This window comes from Bombyx mandarina, chromosome 28, assembly GCF_030267445.1.
Source record: "Bombyx mandarina strain Sakado chromosome 28, ASM3026744v2".
Taxonomy (NCBI): domain Eukaryota; kingdom Metazoa; phylum Arthropoda; class Insecta; order Lepidoptera; family Bombycidae; genus Bombyx; species Bombyx mandarina.
In genome coordinates this window covers 4,030,912-4,045,073 of record NC_143233.1, presented here as the reverse complement: position 1 = coordinate 4,045,073, position 14,162 = coordinate 4,030,912, and the positions used below count along the sequence as shown (strand labels likewise).

Sequence of the window (14,162 nt, the reverse complement as noted above, 5' to 3'; positions counted from 1 at the left end):
AAAAATAACAATTTTGTTTTTCCTTTGACGTGTCCCCCGTCGGACGGATTCCTTTTGTTTGTTTTAAGTTTATTTTATACAAAACTTTAGGTATTTTATTTATCGATTGAGGCACTACGAAGTCTGCCTGGTCAGCTAGTATATAATATAAATGTTGTCGCATCTCTTATACACAGCATTCCCTATTACAAGAGCAATCTGATTTAAGAATGGAAAATGAAGAAAACCACAATACTACACATCGAAAAAGAAGTTTCACTTCATTCACGTGCACCAAGTTGCACGCGCACCGTTTTCAGCAATTTCCCTACAGCAATAGCAACAGTTTCCCTAGTACCGGTCGGTACTGGCATCCCCTCTCACCTCCAATTCAGGTATCAGTTGTGACAAGCTCTTCACTTCAATTTTCACTTTATTTAAATTCGACATTCCCTCTTTGGCCCTTCTTTGTAAGTCAGACAAAGTCTCTTCTACGTTTGACTGCTCGTTGCGTAATTCAGATAATCTGTAAATGTATTACGAATTATAAACAAAACGACTTTTTAGCGGGAACGCGAGGACCCTCCTCGTTGTTGTGTGATTTGTTTTATTTTGTCTATTTCGTGTTTCTTCGGGTTTAAATGTGTAAAAACGATGGTTTATTAACTATTTAATATCTGTGAAAGTGCACAAATGTGTGAAAATGAAACAAATTCGCTGGACGTAGCTTCTCAGGATCCTCTAAAAAGTCAACTGAAAAAATTTCAGTAAATGACCACCATTTTACTGAGATTATATTTCATCCCATATCATCTCATCTCATTTCATTTCATTTCATCCCAGTTGATCAATGTCTCAAATTAATCATCTTCATTTCATTTCACTCCATATTATCATTTTTCATAAAAATAAGAATATAAATTAAAATAAGACATGACTTAAAGGACGAAGTTACCAGGTCATAAAATCACTTAAAAAAATTTAAACAAAACTGTGTTGTGAGCGTATACCTAACCAAGGGACGCTCGATATACATATATGCATCGAAAACATCGATGTTTACCTTTCGATGTATCATATCATTTCGATACATTAGCAGTCTATATATAGCTATATAAAAATAAGGACCTCTGTTCCAGCTCAGCTAGTTTCCTCTCGCTGGTCTGCACGGCCGCGGGGTCCAGGTCGCATGTGTTCTGCTGCACCGAGCTGCCCATACGACCGCGCATCGTCGACCGCCCGCCTCCCGACATTGTACCTTAAACATTATACTTATTTAATAATAATAATAAAATAATTTATTGCCCTTCAAATAAAAGAAAAGAAAAAAAAAGGGAAAAAGGCAAAAGGAGGTGACTCAGCTAATGCTGTTCAAGGTCGATAAATCGAACAGCGCCCCGGTCACCGGCCGCGTCGAACCCGTCGCTCGACGAGCGAATAACCCATAGAAACAGCCCAATGAGTTTCTCGCCGGATCTTCTCAGACTGTCGCGTTTCCGATCCGGTGGTAGATTCTGCGAAGCACTGTTCTTGCTAGGGTCAGTGTTAGCAACACTCCGGTTTGAGCCCCGTGAGTTCACGTTAGGGTGAAGCTGAAATAGCCTCTCAAGGTTATCAGCATAGGTAAAAAAAGCCTATGTCCAGCAGTTGTTATAGGCTGATGATGAGATCCTTCGTAGCACTCACCGGCAATTTCGATGACGTCTCCTTTCAGGGTCACAACTCTGTACCTGGTCGAGCCGTACGCAATCCTCGAGGCCTGCTCGAGGTCGGCGGCCACGAGCGTGTCCCGCAGGCCGAAGTAGAAGGCCGGCAACACTCGAGCGTCCTTCACTTTGATCAAGTCGAAGAGCCGCGGGACGTTCTCTGGGCTGAGGACAAGCGATGGGTAGCTTAGTGGCTAACTGAAGGAATATTTCTTGAATAAATGTGTGGGATGTCCTAATAGAATGAAGCCATACTACCTCAAGCATTATACTGGTGGTAAAACCACCGCTCTGCCTATTTCTGCCGTGAAGCAGTAATGCGTTTCGGTTTGAAGGATGGGACAGCCGTTGTAACTATACTTGAGAACTTAGAACTTATACCTCAAGGTGGGGGGCGCATTTACGTTGTAGATGTCTATGGGCTCCGGTAACCACTTAAAACCAGGTGGGCTGTGAGCTCGTCCCCTCATCTAAACAATAAGAATAAAAAAATACACCACCAGTCACGTCAGTATTGTATAGCACCTACCCACAGAAATAACCAACTGTTTATTTCGTTTAAATATTATCTGAAACCGCTCACTATGTACTCCTGTCTTCGTAATTCCTCTTCAGATGCTCTTGCTTGTCGAGAGCTATGAACGTGGCCCGGCCCACGTCGTGCCGCTTGAGGAACTCGACGCAGGCCTGCGCGGTCTCCACCGTGTCCACCACGATGTTGTCCAACGCACCGCAACACGTCGATATAGCGACGTCGTACTTCTGATCGATCCCGCCTAGGTCGCCCTAGAATTAAATTTAGAGTTGAGGATCGCATATCATAAATAAATAAATAAATATTTACTAACAATCACGCCACGTTAACTGGTCCCGTGATAAATTCGTAAAGAACTTGTGTTACAGGTACCAGATAACGGAAATAAATGTAAGATTTTTATTATACACATACACATATTTAATATACATCCATAACCCTAGAAAAGACATTTATATTTATCATACAAATATCTTCCCTTGGCGGGATTCGAAACCGCGACCCCCTTGTGTAGTGACCATGTCACTTACCACTACACCAGACGGCCGTATCATATATTTGATGGTGCGTCTGAGGTCAGCGAAGCAGTCATCCATTCGAGTTTTGATGGTTATGATACAGGTGTTACAATAATTATACAATTCAGGCTTAGACCGCATCTCTAAAGGAGGCTAGTGACATTCACATAGTATATTGATGTCTTTACAAAAAAAAAAGGAATACAATATTACTAGCCGTACTCGCCCGCTTCGCTGGGTATTTAAAATTAACATTGTCATTTATTGTCATTATTATTAGGGAGTCCAACACTCATATAAATATTAGCATATCCATTAAGTACATGTTTTTTCTACATGGATACCAAGTTTCAAGTCAATCGGATGCATGGTGCAGTAGTTATAACGGAACATCCGTATAAACCACTGTAGATTTATATATTAATATAAATTCCTTACCAATCTGCCAAATATGCCGGGTAGATTGCCGTTTCTCTTCTCTTTCATCAGCGCGTCCAGAACTCTACCACGTGATTTATTGGCACTCATAGCTTGCCTAGATTCTTCTAGTTGTACCCTAAAATTAGAAGAGTGAGAACTAGGATTTACACAAGATTTTTCATTATTTCACTGATAAGACAGTCCTCAGTGTATTCTCCTTATATAAAACATCTATAAACTAATTGTACTTATTGTTATGATTTTAAACAAGACTTCAAGATTTTGCTGTATCTATACATATAAATAAAATTGGAGTGTCAGTTTGTAATATTGAATTAACCGCTTTTTACTACATGCATATGAATATATATACGGTACATACACCAAATTAACATTTTTAACAATTTTTGTCTGTCTATCTGTCTTTCTGTCTGTCTGTTTGTTCCGGCTAATCTCTGGAACGGCAGGACCGATTTTGACAAGACTTTCACTGATAGATAGCTGATGATATAAGGAGTAGCTTAGGCTACTTTTTTAGACTAGCTTCGCCCCGTGGCGTCACCCGCGGTACATCAATAACCGCGGGTAACATCGAGGGACTCAGCTATCAGTAATAAAATTTAATGTTTCCGAAGCGAAGCAAGGGCGGGTCGCTTGATATATATATATAACTTGATATATAAGATAAAAATACAATATTTAAAGTCTATTTTTATAGTAAATCCGTTAACTATTCTACAAAGAAATTAATTTTATAACGTCATCTCTCTCACGGCTGTTTTATGCCTTGCTCTTCATACAGCGCAAGCGCGGAAAACATTAACATTAAAGGAAATCAATTTTCTTCACAAATATAATATTTAAATAGAGCGACTCTACCTTAGAGTCCTGAGCTCACTGGACACGGAAGCTTCCTCGCGCTTCAAACCGTCCAATTTCGTCTTCATTTCGCCTATCATATTCTCGTCAGCGGGAACACTCGTGGTTAGCTCTTGTAGTAATCTGTTGGAGTATACATTGCATTATTAAAAAAAAAAACCTGGTGTGATCGGAGATGACTATCACCTAACAAGAAGTGACTATGAGGACCTCTATAAATCCTGGTATTCATGTACATTTTATGACTGTACATAAATGCTGTTTTCTCTGTCTTCTTATATTTTATCTAGACTTTTTGTTCCGGGATCAATAAGCTCCATACTCCCCCACCTTGAATAAGATGATTCCCGGAGCCTACAAAACTCATACCGTCGTAACATTAAAATTTCAAAGACGCAATATTAGGGTCACGCGGAAAATGCAATGAGTGGTCAGAGAACTTTAAGCTAGACATGACCTTCAAAAATTAGTATACCAACCCTGAAGAAAGTTTGGCGACGAGAGCATGTACTGATTGGATTGACCATCGCCCTGCTTATTTCGGTCGTGAAGCAGTAATACGTTTCGGCTTGAAGGGCGGGGCAGCCGTTGTAACTATACTTGAGACCTTAGAACTTATATCTCAAGGTGGGTGGCGCATTTACGTTGTAGATGTCTATGGGCTCCAGTAACCACTTAACACCAGGTGGGCTGTGCGCTCGTCCACCCATCTAAGCAAAAAAAAAACCACGTTTTGACAATATAAAGTATAACAGATCGTATGTCACCTTTTCTTCTCTTCAATTTCAATGCGGGCTTTGTCGTAGGCGTTTTTCATGTTGACTAATTTGGTGTTTTCTTTTTGCTCGGTACTCAGATATATTTTCAATTCCGATTCGGTCAGTTTGAATTTCTTATTGGCTTCGTGTACGATGTTCTTTAGTCCGATTAACTTAATTTGAAGCTTATCTTTCTTCTCTTGGAGGGTTTGGGTCTTCGCTCTGTTGGTAAAAAGCAAACGCATGTATAAATAAAATACAGGCTTGTGTATTGAAAATTTTTTTTTATTGCCCTTGTAGGCAGACGAGCATACGGCCCATCTGATGGTGAGTGGTTACCGTCGCCCATGGACTTCAGCAATGCCAAGGGCAGAGCCAAGCCGCTGCCTACCTATTTGCGTTTATTCTTATTTTATTAATTTAAATTACAACTTGCCATGCACGGGGCTATAAGGCTGGAACGAAAGAGAGGGTTGCCAAGCGCCAAACTTAATATTAACAACTTAGAATTTAGGTGTTACCATTACTATATTACAATATTACTGGTGGTAGAACCTCTAGTGAGTCCACGCGGGTAGGTACCACCACCCTGCCTATTTCTGCCGTGGAGCAGTAATGCGTTTCGGTTTGAAGGGTGGGGCAGCCGTTGTAACTATACTGAGACCTTAGAACTTATATCTCAAAGTGGGTGACGCATTTACGTTGTAGACGTCCATGGGCTCCAGTAACCACTTAACACCAGGTGGGCTGTGAGCTCGTCCACACACCTAAGCAATAAAAAGAAAATATATATAATTCTAATGTTCATATTTTGATTGAACAAAACGCATTTATTACTCGTTGCTGTTTGAATCGGTTTTCGCGAGTCGTAGTTGATCTAGGAAATACTACTACGATATAATTTCGTGCTTAATATTTTTTCTAGAAAACCAGACCTAAATTATCATAGTATTCAAAAGTACACAAATAATAAAACACCTTAATGGTCCGCGACCGCGAAAACTGTAATAGTACAACGAAACCTCGTAAATAATATAGATACACTAAAAATACAATGAGATAAAACCGAAAATGTACTTTTAATTCATCTCATAAATAATTTGTATGCGTTTTACATGTATGGGCATAGACACATACGCACATACATGTTCGTAGTTTGATTAAAAAAAAAAGGGTGCGTGTACTTATGTACGCGCGTATGAAGTTATAGTTTATTTTTATTAAATTTATTTAGGGTTTTTTTTTAATATTACATAATTAATAAAATATTTAACATTAATAATTTAATAATATTTAGTATGAATGATATTAAATAATAATTTTGTCATTTATGTTACTAAAAAATGAATGCTAATAACACTTTTTTTACGAGTGTACATGCGCGAAAGTTCACCTGCGGCTATATTCAGACTCGCCAAGTTACGTCGGTCGTATTGTAATGAGCGATTTAGTGGACAACTTCATTCTGTTAATTTCGTGTCACGGTGCGCGCGCATCGTAAAATTTCACTCTCATCAATTTTTCATAACGCGCCTAAAGAAGTATAACTTCAAAAAAGAAAGAGTAAGAGAACATAAAAATTGTTAAAGAAGTCGAAAATTTACGTTCAGAGAACACTGTAAAATTAAAACGATTACACGTCGCTGTTTCTCTGATAAATATTTCAAAATTCAAACTCAAGTTCCAATTGTTTATTTTTGTACATACCCACATATGACGTCACGTATAAATACAGGGGTTCTTTTTCGTAATAGACCGAACCAATTGTGTGTTAACGATAAGCTGCGATAACCAGCTATAGAAATTAAGGCAAGTTTCTAAGAGTATTTTATATACGTATAAATTTATTTTTAGAAATTATGGGTATTTTTCTGATGTCAACTCATTGTTTATTTATTTATTTCAATCTATAAGTACATCACTTTTAATGTAATTGTGATTCATACGATTCTTGTCCACTTGAGTCTGAAGGGATCGTTCTTAGCGATAACACCGCACATTGTGCTTTTTAGTGCTTAATGTTTTGCATTCATTTTTTTTTAAAGATATTATTATACTATATACAAATGAATGAATCAATTGCTCTGTATGTAGACACCTGACTCCGGCTACAGCTGCTTGCAATTCTTCATCAGCTAATCGTTTCGCCTCGTTATGTTTGATCAGCAGTTCGTCGCAATCTCTAATCTCCCTCTCGTTCTTTTCAGGAATCTGTTATTCAAAGAGAGAAAAAGAAAACTAAAATAGCTGTTTAAATAGTACTCTCTTTTTATAGTGCTACTAGCGGACCCGAATCACGCACGCACGCACGCACGCACATTACATATAAGGAAATATCAAATAAATAAAAAATATATATAAAAAACATTTTCAGATGAAAGGCGATTGCATGCAGCAGACATGCGAATGTTGCGATGGATGTGTGGAGTAACGAGAATGGATAGAATACGGAATGAATAAGTTAGAGGAAGTCTGAAAGTGGCACCTGTGACAGAGAAGTTGAGGAGTGCACGTTTGGGATGGTATGGACATGTGATGAGACGGAATGAAAATGAGGTTGTTAAGAGAGTGTTAACTATGAATGTGGAAGGATTTAGAGGAAGAGGTAAACCTAAGAAGAAATGGATGGATTGTGTGAAAGACGATATGGGTAGGAGGGGAGTGAGCGAAGAAATGGTATATGATAGAAGAGTATGGAAGGAGAAAACATGTTGCGCCGACCCCAGGTGACTGGGAGAAGGGCAGGATAATGATGAATGATGATATATAAAAAACATTTTCGAACTATTCAAACAACCTACCGGACTGAATTGTGAATCTAACAGAAATGAAATTTTCAAACAGCTTTGATATTCGACCACAAACTGCATGTCATTATTAATATAACATTGATCTAATGGAGGTGGAGGGAGTGAAGGTGTCTCAGATTAGCATGAATAACAAAGTAACAGACAGAGATAGTATTATAAGTTGGGCTGTTCATCAGAAAAATCTTCTAGAAGACGCTTCTGTTTTCCAAGTCAACAATAACTATATGTATAGTGTAATTACATATTTTCAGATGAATGTAATAATATTGTATTGTGTTATCACCCTCATAATGATAAAAGCCACACGAGTCAGAGCAAATTTTCACAGATAATGCACAATATATGATTCCAATATAGACATTATTCAAAAAGCCATAATCAATAAGTAAAGAATGAGAGAACTAAGCCACCTTTTCACTGAAGTTGTTGAGCCAGAGCTTAAGTAGCGGAAAGACCCAAAACCAACAGAATATAATAATTAAACAATCTCACTAGTTCCAATTCGATGAGTTTCCCTCTCTCTTGCTCTAAAAGGTGTTCCAAATTCTTCTTCTTCTTGTTAGACTGTGCGGTATCAGCCTGCACTGTGACCGTTGTTCTTTTGCAGTTCTGAAGTTTCTCGGCTATCTCGTCTTTTTTCTTACGCAGCTTGTCGTATTTTCTAGAAAACGGCGAACAGTAAAATGTGTAACAGTAGCGACATCTAGGTGTTAAATAAGGAAACATAAGGAATCACACAAATATCTTTGCTTAAAATTATGGTTGATGGTTGCAGTGCTTTTGGGATTTCATGGAAAGTTTGTGACATACTACATAGAACAGATGGCATCTTTTCAACAGATAACATTTATTTTATTAGTTAGTCTATAAGTAAAACAAAAATTTTGGTATATTATGAAGTTTCAATAGTAACTAGAAGATGACCGAGCTTTGCTCGGTTTTTTTTTTGATAACGCCATCTTGTTGTGTCTTTAAAGCGGTTACTTGCCCTCAATTAAGAAGTATTATTATTCGCCAATAGATGTCGGGAAGAGTTGATTATTGAAAACACGAATAAAACAACATTTTATGAAAATAAATCGTAGCTAGATCGATTTATCGCCCCCGAAATCCCCTGTATACTAAATTTTATGAAAATCGTTGGAGCCGTTTCCGAGATTCAGATTATATAAGTATATATCAATATACAAGAATTACTCGTTTAAAGGTATAAGTTAACTAGGCTTACTGAGTTCCATTTTTTAATGCGGTTGTCTTTTCGACCAAAATTTCATTCAGTCTGGCCAGCTTTTCGTCGATTTTCGCTAGATTTTCTTTCAATTCGACCATTTCCTTTTCTTTAGCTTCTATTATTTTATTGATTTCATATCTGAAAACGAAAATTTCTTAACTATAATTCAGATAGCACAACTCATATAGTATTCGCGGGCTTTCAGAAGGGAAGTGAAAAGATGTTTTGATCTTTCGAGAGTGAAATCCGGCGGCTGGCTGCAAGAAGCTTATATGATATATCGCAGTAATGGGGTATTGGTAAATTTATTATAAACCATCGAATCAAAGCACACGAGATTAAGCTACCCGAGATAATTTCCGAAATGGATGCCCTAAGATTTTGACCAAACTAACAAACCAAAAAATGGCGCAAAAATTCATACATACGTTCTAAAAAATAAAAAGCAAACACGAAATAACCTTTACACAAGCATCGCACAAGTAACTAAGAAACTGGTTATCCGTGGTAATAATATTCAAAGCCCTAACCCATAATCTATACATATAAATAAAATTAGAGTGTCTGTTTGTAGTATTGCAATAACCGCTTTTTACTACATTCATATGAATTTATATACGGTACATACACCAATATAACATTTTTTACAATTTTTGTCTGTCTGTCTGTTTGTACCTGCTAATGGAACGGCTGGACCGATTTTGATGAGACTTTCACTAATAGGTAACAGATGATATAAGGAGTAACTTAGGCTACTTTTTTAGACTAGCTTCGCCCCGCGGCGTCACCCGCAATTATTGTCGTACCGCGCGCAACATGGCGGGCTTCGCCTATCAATAATAAAATTTAATGTTTCCGAAGCGAAGCCAGGGCGGGTCGCTAGTGGTACATAAAACACGATTTCTAAATCAACTTACATGTATTTCTGTAATAATGTATTTCTAGTTCTCAAAGCGGCATTAGTTAAATTCATCAGTTCTACGGCTTCTCTCATTGGCTGTTCTAACTTCAGCTTCTCTTGTTCAACCAGACGTACTCTATTCAATTTCTCTTTACGTATTTCTGTATACTCTTCAACTTTTATAGACAATTTTCCTATTGGTTCCTGTAAATTATGTTTATATAAAAAAAAAAAAATTGCTTATATGGGTGGACGAGCTCATAGCCCACCTGATGTTAAGTGGTTACTGGATCCCATAGACATCTACAACGAAATGCGTCACCCACCTTGATATATAAGTTCTAAGGTCTCAGTATAGTTGCAGCTGCTCCACCCTTCAAACCGAAATGCATTACTGCTTCACGGCAGAAATAGGCACGGCGGTGGTACCTACCCGTGCGGACTCACAAGAGGTCCTACCACCAGTAAATTGTTCCCTTCACGTATTTACAAGTGTGCAAGTCACTTCCATAGATTACTATATAGGGCAAACAACAGAACTAAAAGTATTAAAACCACTAATATGAAAGTATGTAGAACCAATATTCTGGGAAACATTTTTATTCACTCTGTTTTATCCTACCTTGTAATAACTCACCAAATTGATTCATTATTCAACCCTGTAGTAACCTTTCATGTTGTTTCCTGAGTACTACATTCTACATACTGACATGCTTCTTTAAACATGTTTATTGATTAATAGTAATAGTGCCTAAGCTCTGGATCAACAAGAAACTGAATTTGAATTCAATAATATTGATGATAGTTGGAGTAGGAGATGTATGGAAATGGTAGTGCAAGGTAGAGGGGGAAGAGGTCGACCGAAGAAGACATGGTTGGAGTGTGTGAATGACGATATGAGAGAGAGAGGAGTGAGTGTTGAGATGACGGCTGATAGAAGAGAATGGAAGAGAAAAATTAGCTGTGCCGACCCCACATAGTGGGATAAGGTGGAGAAAAAGAAGAATATTGATGATAGTTATTGATTTACCCTCGCCCTCCGGCTAGATGGAGCGACGACCTGCACAAGGCAGCTGGCAGTAACTGTATGCGTAGAACCGAAGATCGGGTTCAGTGGCGAGCTTTGGGGGAGGCCTATGTCCAGCAGTGGACTGCCGCAGGCTGATGATGATTGATTTAACAAGAGATTTAGCTTTCGAATATGTACTAATAAGATGATACCTTATATCTTGAAGTCCCTATGATATCTTCCAAGTACTCCAGCATTCCTGATTCATGCTCTGTTAGTGCTTTGGGTTTCATCATAGCTATCTGTTCGACTTCACCCTGAAAGTAAAACACTAGTTAGCAATGTATTTGAAAGCATCCTTATGAAGTTTTATTTAGTTATTAAAGATGTCTTAATGTGCAGCTTGTGGGCTGGATATACTCAAAGATCGTACAACGCTCTCCGTGTTCAATATAATAACGCGTTTAGGGTGCTGGTGGTGCTGCCCCGCTTTTGTAGCGCATCAGGGATGTTTGCAGACGCGCACATAGATTGTTTTTACGCTACCATGCGTAAGAGGTGTGCATCTCTGGTAAGCAGAGTGAGGGCCAGCTCCAACAGTATCCTGAGCATGATCGCAAGCAGGCTGGACTGTGTATACATGGGTCGCTGTGGTGCCATCTCCCATGGGATGTTACGACAGTAATTCATTATGATGTAAATATAACTACTAACATAGGTCTAAGTCTTATTAAAAATTTATATGAGTCATGGTTACTTGCAATAAAAACAATATTATTATATTATTATTAATGTTGAACCATTAAAATTTTTCCACAAAAATGCTGATAAAGATTTCAAGTTGTAAGAGGGCATATACCTGTATAACCTGACCAGTGGAGAAATTGAGGTAATGATTTTGTATCTCAAATGTCAACATAATCTCAATAACAAAACACTCTAACAAGCAATTGAATGGGATCTGTTGATTAAGATCACCACTCAAACAGAATAATAATAATTTAGATGAAATTTTTTAAATAGTACATAATTTATGGTTCGCATTTAGTTTCTTTTAACCACATATAAAGTTGGATTCAAATAGGATTGACATGATGCCCTTTTGTATTGAAATTATGGTACGGTTACTCTTTAACTAATATACAAGATTGATTTGTAGGACCATATCACAGACACATACAAATACCACTTTTTGTACTGCTAAATAAATATACTTGCTTGCAATATCAAGAATCTATTGTGATCCAAATCAATGTTGTGGGAACGCAGCATCTTGGCAACTTCTTTGAATTGTACTCTGCGTCCGTTTAACATATAATAAGATGAGTTATCTTTGAAAGCTGTCCGTGAGACCACAATCTCGCTGTTTGGTACAACTTTAAAATCATCTCCTTCCTGTAAAAGAGTGTTTGATATTTTAGTTAGAAAGCCAGTTGCCAGTTCATGTGATTTTTTTGTGAATAAGTATTTTGTTCCTAATGTTTGTATTATACAGCACAAAAAAATCCACTTATGCATTCAGTAGATACACTTAAATATAGTACAACAATATATGTATTAGGTGCCATTACTGGTTGTGAGTTTTTAAACACAGTTATATATATTTAATGGTAGGGTTACATAATATCCGGCACAATAACTTGGCACACAGATTCACAGTTAGAAGTCATCAACATCCTTGAGTGGCTGATACTTTTTCTATAATAGTAGTCAAAAGAATGAAAAGTCTTTTATTGGATACAAAAGAGTAACTCTATCATGTTTGAGAGCTCACCATTTTCACTTAGATTATATAGTTCAGTGGCCCGTTTTTTTTAATGTATAAATTCATTCATTTTTAGTTATACCAGAACTTTAAGATTTCTATTATTATTTATATTTTATAACTTCAGCTCATGCCGAGTTTGGTGTGTACACAATACATACCCCATCAATAATCTGACAGAAATGTACAGAGACATTTGCACTACTAATATTAGGAAATTTACTGGATGAATGTATCAATACTGAAATCTTCTTTGAACGTATTTTTGAAGCTCTGTATCCAAATACAAACAGCATCGAGTCAATCACATTGCTTTTTCCACTACCATTTGGACCAATGATCGATGTAAAACACTGTAATAAAATTTTAATACTTATTAGATCTGCAAGGTTTATATACACATAAGCTCAATGTAGGTTTCCATTGTATATATTTAAGGCAAAATAATGCAAATAAAAGTAAAGAGTATTGTATAGGCATGTAATTAATTGTTGAGAAAGATAAAGAGCTTATCTTAAAATTCTGTTCCCACCAGTACTCAAATTTGGAAGTCAAGGAAATGCTGTGTAAAAGTAATAAAAATAGGCAAGTCAGTAGATACCTAGATACTAATAAACTACTATTGCAAAGATCTATTCAACACATTGTGTAGGCAATGTTTACTAATGCATCCTTACTAGGTAGCATACAGAAATTGAGAATGCTTTTGAACAGTTGCTACATGTGAAAATATCATTTATATAATAAGCAGCAGAAGGTAATTCATTTTTAAGTATAATTAAAACTATTTTTATAGTATGGCCATAGACCACTAAACCACAATTAACTACTAAACTACTACCACTAAACAAGCATTCCAAGCATAAAATAATTTTATACTTGGAATCACTCAGATTGGAAACCGCTAGACGATTCATAAATGCATTTAAAGGTGAGAATAAAATGAAGCATGTTCTTAACAATCTATTATTTGATACCTAACAATACATGCAAATACATCAACAAAACTTAATCTAATCGGATATTGAATCTAATATCTAACGAAAATTTTCTAATTTAATAAAATATTTAATAAATAATAAAATATGTAATGAACAATTCTTTTTGATATCTAATAAAAAGAAATTAAACTAAAGTAAAATGACCTACTAAGAATTCGTATAGATATTGGGTATTTTTACCTTATGAAATGGACCCAAAGCTTGTACGCCAGCGTAACTCTTGAAATTTTCATTAACGATATGAGTAATGATGAGCCGAGGGCCCGTTGTATCAAAAGTTAATGCTGGTTTTGGAGCTGGAGGTATATAGATATCCCCAATGCGTATTCCACCTTCCTCATCATCAGAAATGTGATCGAAGTCTTCAGTTTCCTCAACATTCGCTTTCTGAATTGCAGAACTAGTAGACGGACCCTCGTCGACATCCATTGGTTCATCTATCATTTTCGTTTTCCCCATCTTATTTATTTTTGTGAAGACAAAAAAGATATTTATCTTCACTAAAAGTTTTATTGCAATCTAAATTTTATTTAGATTCACCAGACCACTGTATAACTTTCCATCATTTTGTACTTTAAATGTTTTCTTTTTCTTGCAAGCTGTAATTTTAAATATTGTACAACTTACAACGACAATCATAGTCTATTATC

The 14,162-nt window shown here is 36.7% G+C and overlaps 1 protein-coding gene across 1 annotated transcript in view; it reads right to left on the bottom strand.

Annotated features, from left to right (window-relative positions):
- Positions 1-14,162, bottom strand: part of glu (structural maintenance of chromosomes 4-like protein gluon) — a 24,478-nt gene extending 10,316 nt beyond the window's left edge. The window contains exons 1-15 of the mRNA XM_028174834.2: positions 13,693-14,162; positions 12,673-12,864; positions 11,965-12,141; positions 10,959-11,063; positions 9,754-9,941; positions 8,834-8,974; positions 8,098-8,266; positions 6,894-7,006; positions 4,805-5,017; positions 4,038-4,160; positions 3,177-3,294; positions 2,269-2,471; positions 1,666-1,850; positions 1,108-1,237; positions 364-505 (exon numbers count right to left, since the gene is read on the bottom strand). Of these exons, the coding sequence (XP_028030635.2) occupies positions 364-505; positions 1,108-1,237; positions 1,666-1,850; positions 2,269-2,471; positions 3,177-3,294; positions 4,038-4,160; positions 4,805-5,017; positions 6,894-7,006; positions 8,098-8,266; positions 8,834-8,974; positions 9,754-9,941; positions 10,959-11,063; positions 11,965-12,141; positions 12,673-12,864; positions 13,693-13,971 (2,478 nt within the window). The 5' untranslated portion in view covers positions 13,972-14,162. The remainder of the gene's footprint in view (positions 1-363; positions 506-1,107; positions 1,238-1,665; positions 1,851-2,268; positions 2,472-3,176; positions 3,295-4,037; positions 4,161-4,804; positions 5,018-6,893; positions 7,007-8,097; positions 8,267-8,833; positions 8,975-9,753; positions 9,942-10,958; positions 11,064-11,964; positions 12,142-12,672; positions 12,865-13,692) is intronic.